This window comes from Vespula vulgaris, chromosome 16 (genome assembly GCF_905475345.1).
Source record: "Vespula vulgaris chromosome 16, iyVesVulg1.1, whole genome shotgun sequence".
Taxonomy (NCBI): Eukaryota; Metazoa; Arthropoda; class Insecta; order Hymenoptera; family Vespidae; genus Vespula; species Vespula vulgaris.
The window spans coordinates 1,119,957-1,140,000 of record NC_066601.1 but is presented as its reverse complement, the minus strand read 5'-3'; the positions used below and the strand labels follow the sequence as shown (position 1 = coordinate 1,140,000).

The 20,044-nt window shown below is 25.0% G+C and overlaps 1 protein-coding gene across 4 annotated transcripts in view; it reads left to right on the top strand.

Moving 5' to 3' along the window:
* The window catches only part of LOC127069639 (E3 ubiquitin-protein ligase AMFR-like), a 45,622-nt gene that overhangs the window by 5,860 nt on the left and 19,718 nt on the right, over positions 1 to 20,044 (top strand). For all 4 annotated transcript variants that reach the window (XM_051006843.1, XM_051006842.1, XM_051006845.1 and 1 more), the window contains 2 exons: positions 8,888 to 9,212; positions 19,729 to 19,986. In XM_051006843.1, the coding sequence (XP_050862800.1) occupies positions 8,955 to 9,212; positions 19,729 to 19,986 (516 nt within the window). In that variant the 5' untranslated portion in view covers positions 8,888 to 8,954. The remainder of the gene's footprint in view (positions 1 to 8,887; positions 9,213 to 19,728; positions 19,987 to 20,044) is intronic.

Sequence of the window (20,044 nt, the reverse complement as noted above, 5' to 3'; positions counted from 1 at the left end):
TTAAATAATTTTATATATTTTTTCTCTCCTTCTCTCTTTCTTCTTATCTCTTTCTTTAATATTAGAAAAATTAGTTTGTACGAGGATAAGAAACTAAAAGAAAATCAGGCTGTTTCATACATGTGTCATATATATGTATATATATACACACACACACACCCACACACATACACACACATACGTAATGGATAAGAGTAAGGTATCTTGCTAAACGCGTAATAGAGAAAGAACGAATCTCAGCAATGGAAGAAGAAATCTCTGGGATATTTTTCTCTCTTCCACTTCTTTATTTTATTTCTAGTTGCTCGATTCCTAGACCGTATAGTTCTCTCTCTTTTTCTCTCTCCTCTCTCTCTCTGTTCTAGATTTTATGAAAACAAAAATTTTTTGTCCCGTTCAATATACACAGACACAGAACATACACATTATTATATTCATACACGTACATACACATAGATACATATACTTATACGTCATACATATATGCATAATTACACATCATACATATACATATATATTCATACATATATGCATAAATACATATACAATTATACATGCACGCGTCCAGACGCAAGTATGTACGCAAGTATGTACATATGCATGCATGACATACGCATGCATATACATATATATTTATTCACGTATGCGTATATAAATATATCTACATATGTATTTTCATATATATATATATATTTATTTATTTATGCATATATGAGTATGTAGGTATAAAAAACATTGCATTATACGTAAGTACATGAATATATGTATTGAGACTATCAAAAGTTCCTGGATGGACTATTACTTCTTATGTAATCTTAAAAATCAATGATTTTCTGGAAGGACACTATTTTTGATCTTCTTGTTTTCGATTATAACAAAATTCCTATCCTTGTAGTCTTGTAAAACGTAGAAATAAAACATTAGTTCAACAAGACAAAGAATCTCGAAAGATACGTAATCGATTTTAAAACTTATCTAGAAACTATTTATCCTCCATTTTCTATATAAATAAATAGATATCTATCTATGTATATTGGCTAGATACAGAGACACGTACATAAGTATCTTATATTTCTATACGTACTTACATTTATACGTATGAATACATGTATGTGCATATATGTGATGGAATTATAATATATATATATAATATATATGTGTGTGTATATATTATATATAATACATGTATATATATATAACAATACATATAAGTATTTATGTAATACTATATATTATAATATGTATAGATATATATGTAAATGTATCGATATATATATATATATATAATACACATATATGTGTGTGTGTGTATATATATATATATATATATATATATATATATATATATATATATATATAATTTTTACCGTTTGAAAGCCAACGTCCTCGTCCTCCATTTTTCCCATTCTTTTAGCCTTAAGGCTATAGTGTTTCGTGATTTCGCAGGTCTTGATAAAAAGAAATGTGGATTGTATCACCGGCTTCTTTCTTTGAATGAATAAGAGAATGAGAAAATGAATGAGAGAAAAAGAAAGAGAGAGAGAGAGAGAGAGAGAGAGAGAGAGAGAGAGAGAGATATTTCTAGTTATCACGGCAGGTAGCCAAGTTCTCCAAGCTAATCGATTTTTCCTTTACGAGCCAAACTTTTGTTCCACCCTTTACGACCGACATTATATACGCTCGGCCAGTGGGTCAAGAAGATTCCCTTCTCTTTTTACTCAACACACACTAACACACACACGCTTGCGCGCACGCGTTCAGCAAGTCATTTCTATAATATATGTACGTTTCGCATTATTTTACTTATTACTTTTACACGACAAAATCGTTAGATATCATTGTGAATGAATTAAATCGATTAAAATTAAACATATATCTACGAGTCCAACTCATTCTACTTATTTCGAAAGTTAATTTGAAAATTAATTTTTTTTTTTCTTTTTTCAATTTTTAATATCGTCAATATCGAAATTATTATATGCATTTTATGTATCCTCGTATGTGAGTTAAGTCGATTAAAATAAGACGAACAATTACGAGATTTATTTGATTGACTTTGAAAATTAATTTTTCATTTGGAATATCGTCAATTTCGAAACAATTGTATATACGTTTTATGTATCGTCGTGGATCTAATTAGATCGATTAGAATTAGACGTTTACGTTTACAAATCAGATTTATTTAACTCTCAATTTTTAAAAATTGCAGTTTGTTCATTTTCTTTGAAATTATAGACTTTTGAAATAATAGTATATCTTTCAAAATCAATTGCAAGTAATCAGATATACATGGCTATGTATTTACGTATTCTCTTATTGATTTCGTTTTTATTTGTTAATCGTTACCTGTTACTCGTTTTCGTTTCGTTACGTTTCATAACGTTCGTAACGAATTGATTATTCGTTGAAAATTGAATTTTGTTAAAATGAGATATAGGAGTTATAGGGTGAGAAATAAATCCTAAAACAAAACTAAAATAGATTTATGTAGGAATGATTGTATCTCTTTCTTTTTTTTTTTTTTTTAATTTCTTTCTTTTTTATTTTTTTTTCTTTCCCTTCTTCTCGTCAATATATTTAAAAGCTTTAAGATAAACTTAAATAGTTTTTGTGAATGACATCACAAGTGATTTTTTCGTAGAATGACGTGTATTGTTAAATCTGATAAGATCGGCATGTGATGAAGAGTATAATGTAAATATGTAAACGAATGTGCGATAAATGTGTTGCGATATGTAAGATTTTCGAGGAGTTCAAAAAAAAAAAAAAAGATGAAGCAACCGAAATAAAACGTCTAAACTTGCAAAAACTTTCTGGAAAAAAAAAGAAACAAAGAAAACGAGAACGAAAAGAGAAAAACATCGAAACGTGAAACGATTGTAAAAGTAATTTCAAATTTCACGTTTGATCAAATTCTATTTCCATTAAATTTGTCAAATTACAATCACATTTCTACTTCATAAACATCATTTTTTTGCTATTACGAAAATAATATTCTGTAATGTTTTGTAACGATTATGTTCTATAATGTATAATCGAAGAAACATATTTTATTTGATTTTATTAATTCAAATAAGAAATTATATTATATGAATTATTATCCTCCTTGTTTTTTCTCTCTTATACAAATAATATTAAAAATATTTCTCATTTTTAAGATCGTTTCTTCTTTCGTCAGTGATACTTTATTTCTTTATTATTATTATTTAATAAAATAGTATATTTTAAATCAAATAATTTTAAATATTATACACACACGCAAATACATACACACATAAATATTAACGATTAAAGATAATATTTTATTCTTCTTATTTATTTACATAACAATTATTTTAACTTCGTTTAAACGACATACGTTCGAACGATCGTCTCTACCAAAAGAAGAAAACAAGTATAATTGAATTAAAACAAAAAATAAATAAATAAATAAATAAATAAATAAATAAAAGAAAAGAAAAAAGGAATAGAGAAAGGAAAGCAATAAAAAGAAGTCAATTTTGTCGTAGAATAGTTTAATTTAAGAAATCATTTGAGTGAATCAAAATTTATCTGAATAAACGTTTAACTCTGAACTCAAAGTGTTAACCTCTGTTATATGTCTGCACTTGTTCCACTTTCGAACATCTCAAACTCTATCTTTTTCTTTCGGTAATACGAACTTCCCTTGTCGTGAAACGCATTAGTAGTATTATTTCAAAGGTCGTCATCCCAGATAATGAAAGCGAGACGCCTTCTATACTTATGTAGGATCGTCACGATTACATTCTCTAACGAGGAAAACTTAATTCATTTCTTCTTAGTATTAACGATGGTAATACATCTTCAGGATTCTCTCGATATGATTCTCGACACGTTCGTCTAACAACGTTCCTAATCAATATTTTCTCTGTCTCTTTCTCTCTTTTTTTCTCTTTCTAACATTCATTAAATTTCTACAACGTTGTGTAACTATCAAGTTATATATACTGTACATTGTACATCTATATCTGTTAAAGTTGTTTTTCTAATTCATTAGTTTTATCATTGAAAATTTTATTTTTATTTAGTATCTTCATTTTCTTTCTTTTTTTTTTTCTTCCTTCTTTTTTTGATGTACAACTTACAACAAAGTAATTATTTTGATACAATATATAAAAATATTATTGTTGATGCAATACTTTGATATATTTGAAGTAATGTAATATTAATAATATTATAGTAATATCGAAGTATATATGTTATATATGATATTACATAAAATTACTTCAACTTTCATATTACAATGATATAATTTACCTACTGTTTGTAACTATGTACTAATTGTAACTAATAATATTAATACAGAACACACACACACACACATATATGTGCGTATAATACAATATACTATAATTATATATTCTCTATAATAGTACACTCTATAATAGTATACTTTATAATAGTATTGTATACGGACGTTATACTTAACGATACTATAACTTTCACGTTATATCATTTGTTTCTAAATACGTAACATGATTATGTCGTTAATCGTTCAAACCTATCGATAAGAAAAAAAAAAAGAAAAAGAAAAAGAAATAAAGAAAAAGTTGAATGGATTAAAGTACGCCTTTAATTCATTCCATTTGTATTCTTAATATTTATTCCAAGATATATAAGATATATTTATTTTATTGATATTAATTTTTTTTCCTATTATAAATCATTAAAATGATTTTGAATTTACAAAAAAAAAAAAAAAGAAAGGGTCATCGTATTTATATAAAAGATCTCTTTTTCTTATTTCTTTTTTCCTTCTCTCTCTTTTTTTTTTCTATTTTTTTTTTCTTCCTTTTTTCTGTTTATCTTTACCTGCAAATTTATGTTCGACAATTCTATAAAAAATTTTGACATGCGTTCGTTCGTTTTACATCAAATGTTTATTTAAAAACAGTATATAATACACATATATATATATATATATCATATATAACATTATATACAAGTAAATATCCTTTTTTTTGCTTTTCAGTTTATTTCATTTCTCTTCTTTTTTTTTTCTCACAAAAAATAAGCTTAGTATTGTATATTATATATCTAAGAATTTTCAAATTCGTATTTGAAAATTAGTAATAGTTATTTGCCAAGAAAAAATATCTTTTGAAAATGATTTTCATTCGTCTATTTAATAATAACCATACGATTCCTATTTCTTGATTTTTATTTTATTTTCTATATGAGGATTTTTGATGAAATGTTAAGAAAAGGAATCACTTCGAGATTTTCTATATCTCGTTGGTTAAAATTGAACTCGAAAGAGTCATGTTCGCGTTTATGTGAGAAATAATGTTACATGGATTGGTTCACTCACACACATGCACACACACGCTTGTTCGAAATACGTATTTTATAGAAATTCGTTGTCTTCTTTATTCAGCAAAAATTTTGATGATATTTATAATCTGACATCAAAGTAATCATGCTAATCCAAAAGAATAAAAATAAATCACATTTGTTTCATCAGTTGTATGTAGGTGTAACAACTATGAACTTATTTTCTATTTATGAATGAATTTTATTTCTGAATTTGTCATATCATCTTTTTGTCTTGATTATTTTTGTTTTTATTATTATTATTATTATTATTTTATTTTTATTTTCTTTTTTTTTTGTTTTTGCTTTTGTTATCGTCTCTCTTTTTGTATAAGCGTCGTGTAAAGTTATTGGATGATCTTTAAAAGTCTATTAATTATCTCTCTATATCTTTAATAATATGTTTATTTTTGTAAAATAATAAAATACACATTTGTAATATGGTGCATTTTAATTATTATTTAGCTCGTATTTATTTATTCGATATTGACCAGTATATGTACATGATATATTTATATATATATATATATATAGGTATATATATATATATATATACGTATATATACAAAAAAAAATTATATATATACTAGTTTAATATAATTTTTCAATTATACTCTTCATAGTAAATTAAAAGGGAAACGTTTTTACGATAGAAATGATATATATATATATATATATATATATATATATATATATATATAAAAGTATATACATTCGTTTAGTATAATTTTGCAATTATACTTTTCATAGTAGATTAAAACACACGCATTTACAACGATAGACACTTAATACGCTATTTAATGTTCCACTTTTAATATTTTTTCTTTCTTCTTTCTCTTTCTTTTCCCTTTTTTTTTTATTATTATTCGATAGTTATGTAAAAATGATCAATATTCGGTGTATATTTTTTCATTTTGATCATGGCAATTTGACCTAAATTAATTTTAATTATCATTGATTTTATTTAACAGAAAACAAGGCAATTGAAATTGATTGAATACATTGTTGTTATATATATATATATATATATATTTGTTATTAATCGATGTTATAATATTTTATTTTATTTTATTTTATTTTTTTTTTTTTTTTTAACAAAGATACATTTACGTTTATACATTGACATTTTTAATACTTACTTTTATTATCGTAAATATTCGTTAATGTTCGTACGATCGTTATTTTTTTGAACGAGAGGTTATCGATCCACAAGCATTTATTATTTATACGATGATAACGATCTAAAAAACACGAACGAGAGGACTTTATTTGAGTTATATAGAGAAAAAAGAAGAAGAAAAAGAAAATGAAATAAAAAAATAACTTTAATAACTATCTCTAACGAGAATCATGTGCGATCTATTAATAATAAATAAGTAGCACATATATTACGTTTAATACATAATGTAAATGTGAAGAGAATATAGTGTAATACTAAAACTAAACTCATAACGTTTTCAATGATGCTTTGAATATTTATAAAGTAAATATAATTAGGTGCAACAATATCCATGCTTTCTTAAAAAAAAAAAAAAAGAAAAAAAAAGACGATAAAAAAATTTTAAACTGTCCTGACTTTTTCTTTTTTTTTCTTTTTTTTTTTCATGACTGCTTCAATTTTTTTTTATTTTATTCTTGACCTACTTTCTACGATAACACTAATTTATCTATTCGAAAATTCATAACCATAATACTGCAAAATTTTTTAAATAAAAAATTCGTTTAATTTGTAGAAAATATTTATAATTAGTTTTGTCATACATTCTGTATCGAATAAAAAAAAAAAAAAAAGAAAAGAAAGAAAAAAGAGAGAGTATCTAATATTGCAAAAGAGAAAGAGAGAGAGAGAAAAAATAAGAAGAAGAAAACTAATTAATTTTCTCTCCTTAATCAGTAGTTTTATTTTTTATTCTTATAAAGATAATACGCCGTGAACAAAAAAAGAAACATCTTATTTACATTCGTAGATACGTGCGAACGATAATAAACAGTTTTTTAATTAAACTCGCGTTTCACATCTTATGCAAACTCGATTTAATTATCCCCGAATGAACCAGTTAGAATTTATTTCTACTTTTATTAGATTTTCTAAGACTTGGGACATTTTATTTATACACGTACATATACACATAAACACACAGTAGCTATATATGATATACGTATATATCTGTATATAATAAATTTGTGAAATAAATTTAAATGCCCTTAGATTATTTATTAAAACGATTATATGATCGCTAATTACGTCATCTGACCGTCTCTATGAACGTCTCTATTTCTATCTCTATTTCTTCTCTCTCTCTCTCTCTCTCTCTCTCTCTCTCTCTGTGTCTTTCAATGTTTCTCACATGAGAACCAACGAGTGACATCGAAAGAGGTCATTCACGATATATTTAAAACATTCAGGACGTCCGTTTTAGTTTCGTACGAAGCATGACAAAATATCTATTGTTCGTAATCTTACGATGATTTTATTTCATAAATAATTCAGTCAATTTATGCGAGTACATAAGGATCAAAGAAGTTATAACTATAACATAAAACGATAACTCTAGCTTTGAAAATATTAATCTGCAAATATTTTTCTTTTTCTTTCTCTTTTCTTCTTTTCTCCTCTTCCTACCCCCTCTATCTATCTACCTAAGATAATTTTTTTTTTTTTATATATTAATTTCACTTTTTTTTATTATCTATATGTCATAATAAACGTATGTAACGATACGTGCGACTTTCATTGATATTAATGTACAAATATCTAGCTTATCAAATCGGATCGTCTAATCGCTTTTTAAAGTATATATTTTCATACTGAAAATTTTTACAATGTTATTAAATGTGTTTTTCTTTGTCTTTCCTGTTCTTCTTCTTTTCTTTTTTTTTTTATCCTTTTTTGGCGTTTCTTTCTTTATTTCTCTTTTTATCTTTCCTCATCAGAGAGCAAATGAATTATTAATTAAATGTATGATAAATTGTTTGTTGATTAGAATCGGTTTAAATTTGATGTAATGACGATGGGCGATAGGACATGTCTTGTTTTTATTTTCCTTTTCATTTCTTTCTTTTTTTTTTTTTTATTTATTTCTTTTTTCTTTTGTTAAACCGAAAACAGAGATATCGTAACCATTGTAAAAAGATAAGGAAAGATTACGATTAGCGATTAGAAAATATAATCAATTAGTATTAGAAAGTATAATTATATTGTTCGTAATATAAAGTATGATTAAATGATTGCAACATTTAATTTATTTATTTATTCTCTTTTCTTTTCTGTTATTGTGTTTTTTATTTCTATTTTCTTTATTAGTAACATACACAGTACGGCATTATTACAATATTATTTCTTTATTCTTATTCTCAAAGACATTAGAATGCATTTGTTTATATAAAAAAGAAGTCGTAGAAGTGGAATATTAAAAAAATATATATATATATACATATATTAGAACAAAAAAAAAAGAAAGAAAAAAAGAAGTTTCGTTTTTACGTCGCAGAAAACCTTGGAACATCAGCGTTAACAACTTTGTTTATTTATTCGTTTTCTCTTTTATTACAGATAAGCACGCATAAAAATCTTGAAAGAATCGATTGGCAAACAGGAAAGTGCGAAAAGTGACGCTAACATGCCGATGGAATTTTTAGATCGATTACCCGTGCCCAATCTAAGAGTTTACACGACCCTCAGCTTCGCTGTACTATCTTGTTCCGTTTACTATGCCGCTCAAATTGTAAAAGATCCCGCATGGCGAGCAAATCATACGAGTATAATTGAGGGCATCGACGACGTAATGGAAAATGGCACGATGACTTATCCAAAAAGTTTCGGTATGCACTTCAAAGAGTTACTGTCCTTCATGGCACAGGATCCTGCTTGCATTTGGGTAAGTTTTTTTTTTAACTTTTTAATTTTTTTGTAATTTCGTATATACGCATATGTATTTATATATATGTATATTCGTTTATTTATATATCAATTGTTTGTTTATTAATCAAAGCAAAGATAGAACATGATGATATTTCATTCGTTTTTTGAAATGAAATTTCACTTTTTTTTTTTTTAATTTTCTAGAAATTGTTTTCTAGACTTGTTTAATTTATAAACGCAAGTTACGTATCAAAAATTTTAGATTAAATTTTGTTTGATTTGTTAAATCAAAGTTTAAAAGGAACGTTCAAGTAATTATAATTAAGAAGGATGAATATTATTTTTGATAATAAAATATTAAATTATTGCAATAATTTACGTTTTTTGTTTTTTTTAATCTTTCTCTATTGTTATATATAATATTAATATTTATTTTATCAAAGTATTAATATGAAATATTCAATGTATGTGTGTTGTGTTTAATTGAATAATTAATACACATATATAAAATATATATAAAATTATGAAATTCATTTATTATTCTATTAATAATAATTATAACAATTAGTGTGCTTTCGTATTTTTAATTTCGATCTATGAAATATTAATTAAATCATTATAGAATAATTTATCATTCTATTAACATTACATTATTATAAAGTCGTTTAATATATTATTAAATCATTGAATCATCGGTTGAACAAAATTAAATATATATGAGTATATATCATCGTATTATTAATAGAAATTTGTAAACAGATTTTTTATATTTATATATACTAATCAAGCAAGAAGTCTTCATAAACGGATAATCGTTAATTAATGGTTAAAAAGATATTTGCTATTATTTAGCAAAAATGCAAATAAGAACATAAGTTATATACCGACGTTTATTAATGACTATATTCGGTTATTTTTTATTCAAAAATTTATTATGAAATATGTATTAAGTTATTTACATATATATAGTAATTCTTATTACGTAACTATTACCATTTGTAATATAGTTGCATCAGATACTAAAAAGTTTAACAACTTTACTTGTTAATTGTTTCTCAATTTCATGCAGGTATACGATTATTCTAATTATGAATGAATTATCGTTTCTTTTTTAAATGGAATTTTCAGCAAATTTCTATAATAAAATTTAGTGCTGTAGTGTGTGTAAAAAAGGAGGGAATCTTTTGTAAAAAAAAAAAGAAAAAGAAAGAAAGAAAAAGAAAAAATAAGATAATTAATATTTGCATGAAAGAGAGAAAGAAAGATAAAGAGAAAGATAGAGAGAGAAAAAATTCTAAATTTGTTTAATCTAAATTGTTTATTTTTTATCCTACTATCTCTTTTTATCTTTTCCTCTTTCTCTTTCTTTCTATATATATACATATATATATATATATTTAATTAAATAAGAATATATATATAATTAATATATGTAATTATATATATATTAATGAAATTAATTAAGAGTATATATGTCTATATATATATATATAAAAATATATATTCTTAATTTTATATTTCTTCAATAATAACTCAACAAATATTCACGATAATATATGGATATATTGGTTATCTATCTTACTCAATTGATTACATATATTATGATAATTAGGTTTCCTTAAAATAATATTTTCGATATTTTCATATATTTACTGTTTATATGATTATACATATGTAACGTGCGATAGTCAATATACATATTTCGAATAGTATTTTATAAATTATCTATTAGCATGAAAAATCGTTTTAGACCGAACTTCCATATTTTTCAGTAAGATTATTCATTCGTTGATTGACACAGTAACGCTAATACAATTAAACGATATTGTTATCTCTGAATATGATCTTCCATGATCTTTGATGATATTTAATCTCGAATATTTAAATAGTAAACTATGAAAGATAATATTTCATAGTAATATTAAGATTTTTTAAATCGGCAAAAAAGGTTTATATATTTTTTATTCGAAAATTCAATATACTTTTCACTTTTATTAAAAAATTAGTTCCAACAAAAAAAAATATTCCATAGAAAGTATATTTCAACTATTAACAAAAAAAGAATATTTATACGTTATCTATCGACGTAATTAATTATAAATCAACGCAAATGATAGTATACAAAAGAATAGAAAGACGAATAATTGATAAATCTAATAATTTCTACAAAAAAAAAAAAAAAGGAAAAAGAAAAGAAGAGAAAAAGAAAAAGGACAAAAAGATGTTCGCAGTAATACTGATATTAAAACTGATATAATCTTTATTTTTTCCTTTTCTTGAATTTTTAAGTTTCGGAATACGATAAACAATATTTCACTGTATATAATAACGTATATAATGAACAACGATTTGTCATATAACGTAGAATTTATAAAAAGTTTTCCCAAGTCCTCGTATCTGTAAACGTTTTGATTTATTTTCGTCTTTATTGCTAATAAAAAAGAAAAAGAAAAAGAAAAAGAGAGAGAAATAGAGAGAGATAGACAGAGAGATTGAAATATCGAATGAATTTGTCTTTGAGTTTTCCGATTTTCTATGGGAAATATCATACGTAACCTCTGTCGTTCATGGGTAAAACTTGTAATGGAGGAAATGGATGAGGATGAAGAAGAGGAAGAGGAGCAAGAGGAGGAAGAGTAGGAGGGCTGAAGCGTCGTGCGAAAATCGATGCTCGACCATGACCCGGGAAAATCGATGTTGCGCCGTGGCGAGTCGACCCAGACAAGACTTAACCAATGCTATATCTGCTTTATTATATTATCTATACTTTCATTAGTTAATCTTATCTCATTGTTGTTTATATAGACTTTGTTTTATTGAATTCCTTTTAAAAAGGTGTCACTCAAATTTCTCATATATCATACGTGTGTGTGTGCGTGTGCGTGTGTGGTGCGTGCGTGCGTGTGTGTGTGCGTGCGTGCGTGTGTGTGATAAAAAAAAAAGAGAAAAAAGATACTCTAGAAAAAATGTTCGAAAAAGATTACATTTTATCTTGTTTCTATGTCGAACGCGGCGCATCACTTTTGGAATTTTCAAATCTCCATAACTCGAGCATATCAAAATGTTTCGTTTCCGAAAAAGTTTTATTTTAATTAATTCGAGCGCTAGTTTTTAATATTGTGTGTGTGTGTGTGTGTGTTAAGTAATTGAGTTTACTATTGAAATATTTTTTTTTATATATAGTTTTACTGTCTTATGATACTGTATTAGTTATTACATTATATTATTAATATTTATATTATATATACTATATTATTTATTTTGATATGTGCAATATGCTATCGTTGTTATTAAAATATTATTATCTCTAATATAAATCTTGATATTATTGTATGTTATAAATTTACGTTTAGTATATTTCAGAATACTATTATATCAATTTCAATATTTTACATCTAAATTAATAATATATAATAACATTAATAACAATAATAACAAATATATTTTGTTATATAGTAATACAAATTTCTACGTTAGTTATTAGAAAATTCAATACACATATACATATCCAATAATAATAATAACAATAATAACAACAAATTCAACGTAACTTATTAGAAATATTAATATGCACATACATATATATACATATACATATATTTATATATATATATATGCAATAATAATAATAACAATAATAATAATAGATATATTTATTTATAATAATACAAAATTCGACGTAACAGCTTAATATATACATACATATATATTTATATATATATTTATATTTATAAATGTACATTTATATGTATATGTATATGTATGTATATGCATTTAAATCATAAATAATAGTATTGTTCGTACTTCGAAATTGACTATTCGTCATTGTGGTCGTAGACCGTGCAGCCTGTTATACGTTGAGTTACGTCATGCTCTCCATTCGTAGACCGAGTACATATAGGAGGAGGACGATGTCTGCCACGTAATCCATTTGACGATCTTGATAAACGTCGATCGTCTAACTAATCGTGGTTGTTAGAGGTTGACGAACGCCGAATGCGAACGCGTGCCGAACTTAACATCCGCTCTATCTAACCAACATGATAAATATTATATCAACACGTAGTGTCGGAACATATATAATAACGAAAATTATCCTCAATATTTTAAATTATTGCTTGCGAACAATGGAACGCATTGTTAATTGGTTTTCAACGAATTGTATATTTCCAAACAATTTAAATTGAAAATTTATAACCGAGTTTTAAGCAAAACGTAATATGCGAGCTTGTTGAGTTTCTATGATAAATTCGGTTATTAAGTTATTTTACTTTCTCTCTCTCTCTCTTTTTTTTTTTATTGTTTCTACATCGAATATCTTTCAGCTTAATTTTATTATCAACGAATGCATTCTCTCTCTTTTTTTTTTTTTTTTTTTTTGAACGCTGTATTTCATTTATTCATTTATTCATTTATTTATTTTTTCTATATATAGAAAAATTCTATTTATAGTAAAATTGTATATGTAACGAGGAATTCAACTATTCGTACGATAGAAAATGTATTATATATTTTATGAATACTTAAATCCTCCATTATGTATGTAATAATATGATCTAATAATTCTATAGTGTATATGTATATATGTATGTATGTATGTATGTTCGTATATCTAAGATATGTAAAAAAGAAAGTTTATATTTACCAAGTAAAAACATTTCCTTGTTTCTATTATAATATGGAATGAACGAATACCGGACAATATCTTATCGAATATGACGGAAACGTCATATTCCTGTATACGATTAAAAAATAATATAGACAATATTATCAACGCTTTTGACATATTATCATTAACGATTAACGACAAATTAATTGTGCAATTTATTTCTGATATATATATATATATATATATATATATATATATATATAATAAGGAAGTAAATAATTCTAAATATGATTGGAACAATCAATGAAAGGTTTTAATTGAAAGCTAGATTTAAAAAAAAAAAAAAGAGATAAAAAAAAGGTAAGAAAAGAATTTCTCGTTCTTAATCGAGAAAAAGAAATGTCTGTTGAATCGTTCGAACTTTCGAAGAATCTCTTTAGCGAATCGAGAAAAAAGATTTCTGTTGAATCGGATTTGAAAAGATTTCTTTCGTTAAATCTTTCGAGAAAAAAAAAAGAAAAGTGTATGAAATAAAAATGATTGAATAGATGAAAAACACGAGTAGATTTCGAGATATTACGTATAATCCTAGATGGTTGGCGTGTTTTATCGATTATCCCGTTGCACCCTTTTACGCATCGAACCGCAATATCGTGTGGCGTTTGCGAATGGAAACGCGCGCGCGCATTCTTTCTTCCTGTGATATAACTTATTGTTCTGTTTTATATATATATATATATATATATATATATATATATATATATATATATATATAATTAAAGTAAATTATACAGTAATAATAAGAAAATTAATAATAATAATTATGAAGTTCTTAATAATGATGAAATGAAAAAATTGAGAAAGTATGTATATATGTGTATATGTATATAGTGATAGTAATATATGTGTACATTATATTTTAATAATAATTATCATTAATTTTTGAATAATTTGATGAAATGAAAAAATTGAGAAAATATGTATATATGTGTATATGTATATAGTGATAGTAATATATGTGTACATTATATTTTAATAATAATTATCATTAATTTTTGAATAATTTGATGAAATAAAAAAATTGAGAAAGTATGTATATATGTGTATATGTATATAATGATAGTAATATATGTGTAAATTATATTTTACTAATAATTATCAATAAGTTCTGAATAATTTAATGAAATAAAAATTGAGAAAGTGTGTAGATATGTATATAATGATAGTAATGACAGTAGTATACGATAAATTATATATTAGTAATAATTATCACTAAGTTCACGTTAATTCGATGAAATAAGAACATCGAGAAAGATGTTTATAGATTATTAATAGAAACTTATTCCTAAATCATGTCTAGAAAAATATTAATAGATAAAGTCTACAAAAATATTTCCATAGATAATGCCTACAAAAATATTACTACAAATCTTATTTACAATAATATTTATAGATCATTTCTGAAAATAAAATAGTAGATACTATTTCCATCGTCGGATACTATCTACAAAAATATTTATAGATTCTTTTTACAATAATATTTAAACGTCATTCTTTCAAATAAATTTGTAGATATAATTTCTATAAAAAGAACAAAAAAAAAAAAAGGAAAAAGAGAAAATAATATCTATCGAGAACGTAGATATACGAAACTATTTATAGTTCGTATCTAGAATAATAATTGTATCTATATAATTTCTAAAAATAAAATTCGCAGATAATTTCTATGAAATTATTTACATATTATGTTATATAATTTCTATAAAAATATTCATGAAGATTTATCACAATACATGCACACACATACATTTATAGAAAATTTCTAACAAAATCTAGAATATAGTTTGATCGAAAGAAGAAAGTCTCGAATGTTATTTTCTTATTCGACTAGCGATGACGTATATATATATATATATGTATATATATATGTATGTATGTATGTACACAGTGTACACGTAATACCAAAGATACAGAAGATAGCATTGCATAGTAAAGCTCTTGGGGAATGATCGTAGAACGATTGGTAGTGGGCGTAGAGCCAACTATACTTACGTATCTACGAACGTACGTACGTGTTTAAACGTTAAAACATCCAAGTTAGCAAATGTAAAAGAATATATTATTTTATGACCAACTATTATAATTTCCTGCTTTTATGAATTGTAATAAATACAAACTATTGTGAAATATTGTAACCTTGTTAAAAGGATAGAAAAAGTCGATGATTCATTATTACGTGCTTCTTTGTATTTATATTGGTATTCGTATATCGTATGATACATACGGTACGTACAAATACGACCTTATATGTTGATCAGTCATGTAATCGTAGAAAATAAGGATGACTTTGAAAAAAAAAAAAAAAAAAAAATAGGGAAACAACTTATGCGTATCATTTTTCTACTATCTCTGTATGGTCACGTCCTATATGTGTGTATATGTGTATGTGTGTATGTATGTATTGCACGTTTAATAAATTAAATTTTTTTTTTCACTCTTATTATTGTATTAGTGCGAAGGAAAAATTAATCTTCGTGGTTAGGGAGGAAAAACAAGTTGACTTGAAAATTGAAGAAACGTATCATTACGAGTGGTTTTTTATGTAATGATCTAAGCGATATAATCTGTGTGTATGTGCATGTATGATTCTTAGCACATTATAAACTAACGTTTCTACGTTAATATTTCTTTTCAAAAGAAAACAAAACAGAATTGTTTCTATAAAAACAAAATTGTTATATAATATGAACGTTTCTTTTTTTTTTTATCCTTTTCTTTTCCTTTTCTTTTCTTTCTTTTTTTTTTTAATTTCTTATGATACACAACGAAACTAGTAGAAATCTTTTTTGTCATTTTGTCATATAATCATAATCAGGATAAATATAATATTACTTGTCGTTAGTTACCGTTAGATACATACACACCGAGTATTAATATTTTATTAAAGTATTAACAATAATTTCACAGATGTTATATCGAAAAGTTTATAATGAAATGAAAAGAAAGAGAGATGATTAAAATTCATTATCATCGTTATTATCAATGCCAAAGTGTACTTTAATCGTTGAACGATGAATTAATATGCTTGAAAAAGTTTCTATATAAATAAAAGGATATTAAAAAGCGTAATACGATATTCCTTTAGCGTTTCAAGGAATATTGAAATATTCCCTTAACGTTTTCAAATTAACTTTTCAATATTCCTTTACGTTTACAAGGTATACCGTGTGTCCTATAAAAGAAATACCAGAACCGCATTGCGTCAGTTATATCGCGAATTTCATTTTAGTTAACAGTTTTACCATGTCAGAATGATAAAATGTTATTGTTAAATTGTACGAGGGAAAACAATTTTTTTTTCTCATTTCTTCTTTTTCCTTATCCTTGTTTTTATTTCTTTCTTTTTTTTTTCTTCTCTCTCTCTCTCTCTCTCTCTCTCTCTCTCTCTCTCTCTCTCTCTCTCTCTCTTTTCTTTCCTTCTTAAGAAATATTTATCGCGATAATCTTAAAAATTAACTGTAATTACCGCATTGCGTCAGTTGTAATAATAAAATAATAATTTCCTTTTATAATTACCGTGTCAAAGTGATATTGTAAAATGGTATATAATATCAAGGTAATTTTTACATTCATAGATTTCAAACGAGTTTTGAAACGTATTATTTAAAAGTATTTTCGATCTCGTTACATACATAAGAAATTGTTGCTGGAAAAGGTTTCCTTTATTTAATAATAGCTCTCTATCTCTCTCTCTCTCTCTCTCTCTCTTTCTCTCTTATTATTTATCTTAGATACGAGTAATTCTTTCTTTCTTTTCTTTTTTTTTTCTTGATTTCCTTTTTTCTTATTTTAACTCGGCTTAGTATATGTATATGTGCTTGATTAACCAGTTCTTCTACGTTTTTTATTCCGATTTATCAAGCGCATCAAGAAGACAACGTTTCAAGGTCATCCGAGAAGTTAATCACACGTTTTATAATACGAACTGCTCGGCCACAGGAAGAGACTTCGATTTAAACAAAATTGATCAATCTTTCTATTTTTAATTTTTAATTTTTTTGTTTTGTTTTGTTTAATTTCTTGTGTTGTTTTTTCTTTTTTCTTATCGTAGGAATTCGCCGCACGTGATCTTTCTCTATTCTTTCTTTTTTCTTTTTTTTTCATTTTTCTTTTAATCTTTATTCCTTTTTTCTTTTATTTTCATTTCATTTTTAGCGTCTCATTTCGTTTGATGATTCTACAATAGAATTTCGAATCTTAAGTAATTTCATTAACAAATTTTTATCTTCGTTGAAAATGAAAGATATAGAAAAGATTTTACTGTCCTTTTTTTATTTGGAAATAAATAAATAAATAAATAAATAGAGAAATGAATTATTCAAAAGTTAACAAAATCTCATCGATAGATATTATCAATGTTACGCAATGTTAGATATTATCAAAATTATTATCAAATAAGTAAATCGATTTCTTATTTGATAATAATCTTATCTCGAGTCGATATTAAAAATTGTAAATTGTTTATAAGACATTTGTTATTCTATATTGAATAAATAGATAAATAAATTATATATATATGTGTGTGTGTGTGTGTGTGTGTGTGATATAAATGATACGATTATATCATTATCTATTCATTTTTCAGATTTTCTTTTTTAAATAATGTTTGATTAAATTTTCTTTCTTTTTTTTCAAATTTACTAATCATAATATAACAACAAGGTATAATAAGATATCTGAAAAATAACAAGATATAATAATATATGTTTATATACTGTTAAGTAAAACAAATGTATAAATTTATTAATTTTTGTAACATCGATCTAAACGAATATTCGTTGTTACTAGCACGATGTAACTTCCGCATATTTAAAGATACCTAGTCGCAAATAAGATAGAATAACACCGAGTATCTAGAATTAGATGTCCTTTCGAACGAGATTCTGTCATTTGGCAACGATCAAGTCGGCGTTGGTTAGTAATTTTGACGCGTTAATGTCTGACGAAGTTTTGCCAAGTTAGTCGTTTGTATTATCAACCTTCCCAATCGATTCAAGTATTATTTCAATATATATATATATATATATATATATATATATATATATATATATACATACACGATACAAGAATACTTGTTACTCTAAATTTCGATTAAGATTGCAAGCGTCATGGTTCGCTGAGCTCGCTAATGATCACTTCAAATCATTGTTAAATATTTGTTTTTCTATTTTCCTTCTTTTCTCTTTTTGTATTTTTTTTCTTCTTTTCTTTTCTTTTTTTTTTTTTTCTTTCTACTTCCTCTTCGTTTTTTTCCATTCTAATTGCTATAATTGCTAATCGATGCCGACGAGTCGTATCAAGATTTGATGAATTCACGATAAACCATTCTGCTAATTATATCAATTAATTCATTAATAATTTAGAAGATCGTGAAAATTGTTTATAACTTTTTGTTAACGATTTTATTGGATTATTGTACTTTTCTAGACTTACAGTACAAATATAGTTCCAATTAAATCGTTTCAATTACAAGTCAACGATAATGATATAAAGAAAAAGAATTGTAGAAATTTATAATTAGGAACAACAATTATATTTGATTATCGTATCTCTTACGCGATACGTTGTAATTATAAATATATCGTTTCGATTCAATGCTCGAATGTGATTGAACAAATTGAACAATGATTTTATGCTTTTTATCATGGATATATGTGTTGTTTTATTGTAACATTTATCGACTTGTCGATAATTAATAAAAAGAAAATAAGATTTTTTTTTTTTTATATATATATACATTCTTACAAATCATATGACAAATAATCCTATAATCTTATTACGAAGTTCACATCTCAATGTTTTTTCTTTCTTTGTTCTTTTTCTCTTATTACATTTTTTATTTTTCTTTTTTTTTAAATTACAGACTTTGATAAACATGGCTTACTGCGTGCTGATACTCCTAGGCAAGACTATTCAAAAACTAGTCTTCGGTGATTTACGAGTTTCCGAGAGGCAACATCTCAAGGACAAATTCTGGAACTTCGTATTTTACAAGTTCATATTCGTTTTTGGTGTGCTCAACGTACAGTACATGGACGAGGTTGTACTTTGGTGTGCATGGTTCACAGCACTTGGATTTTTGAGTCTACTGAGTCAACTTTGCAAGGATCGATTCGAATACGTGAGTTTGTTAAACATTTCAATATTTAAAAGCCAAAATGAAAAATAAAAATAAAATA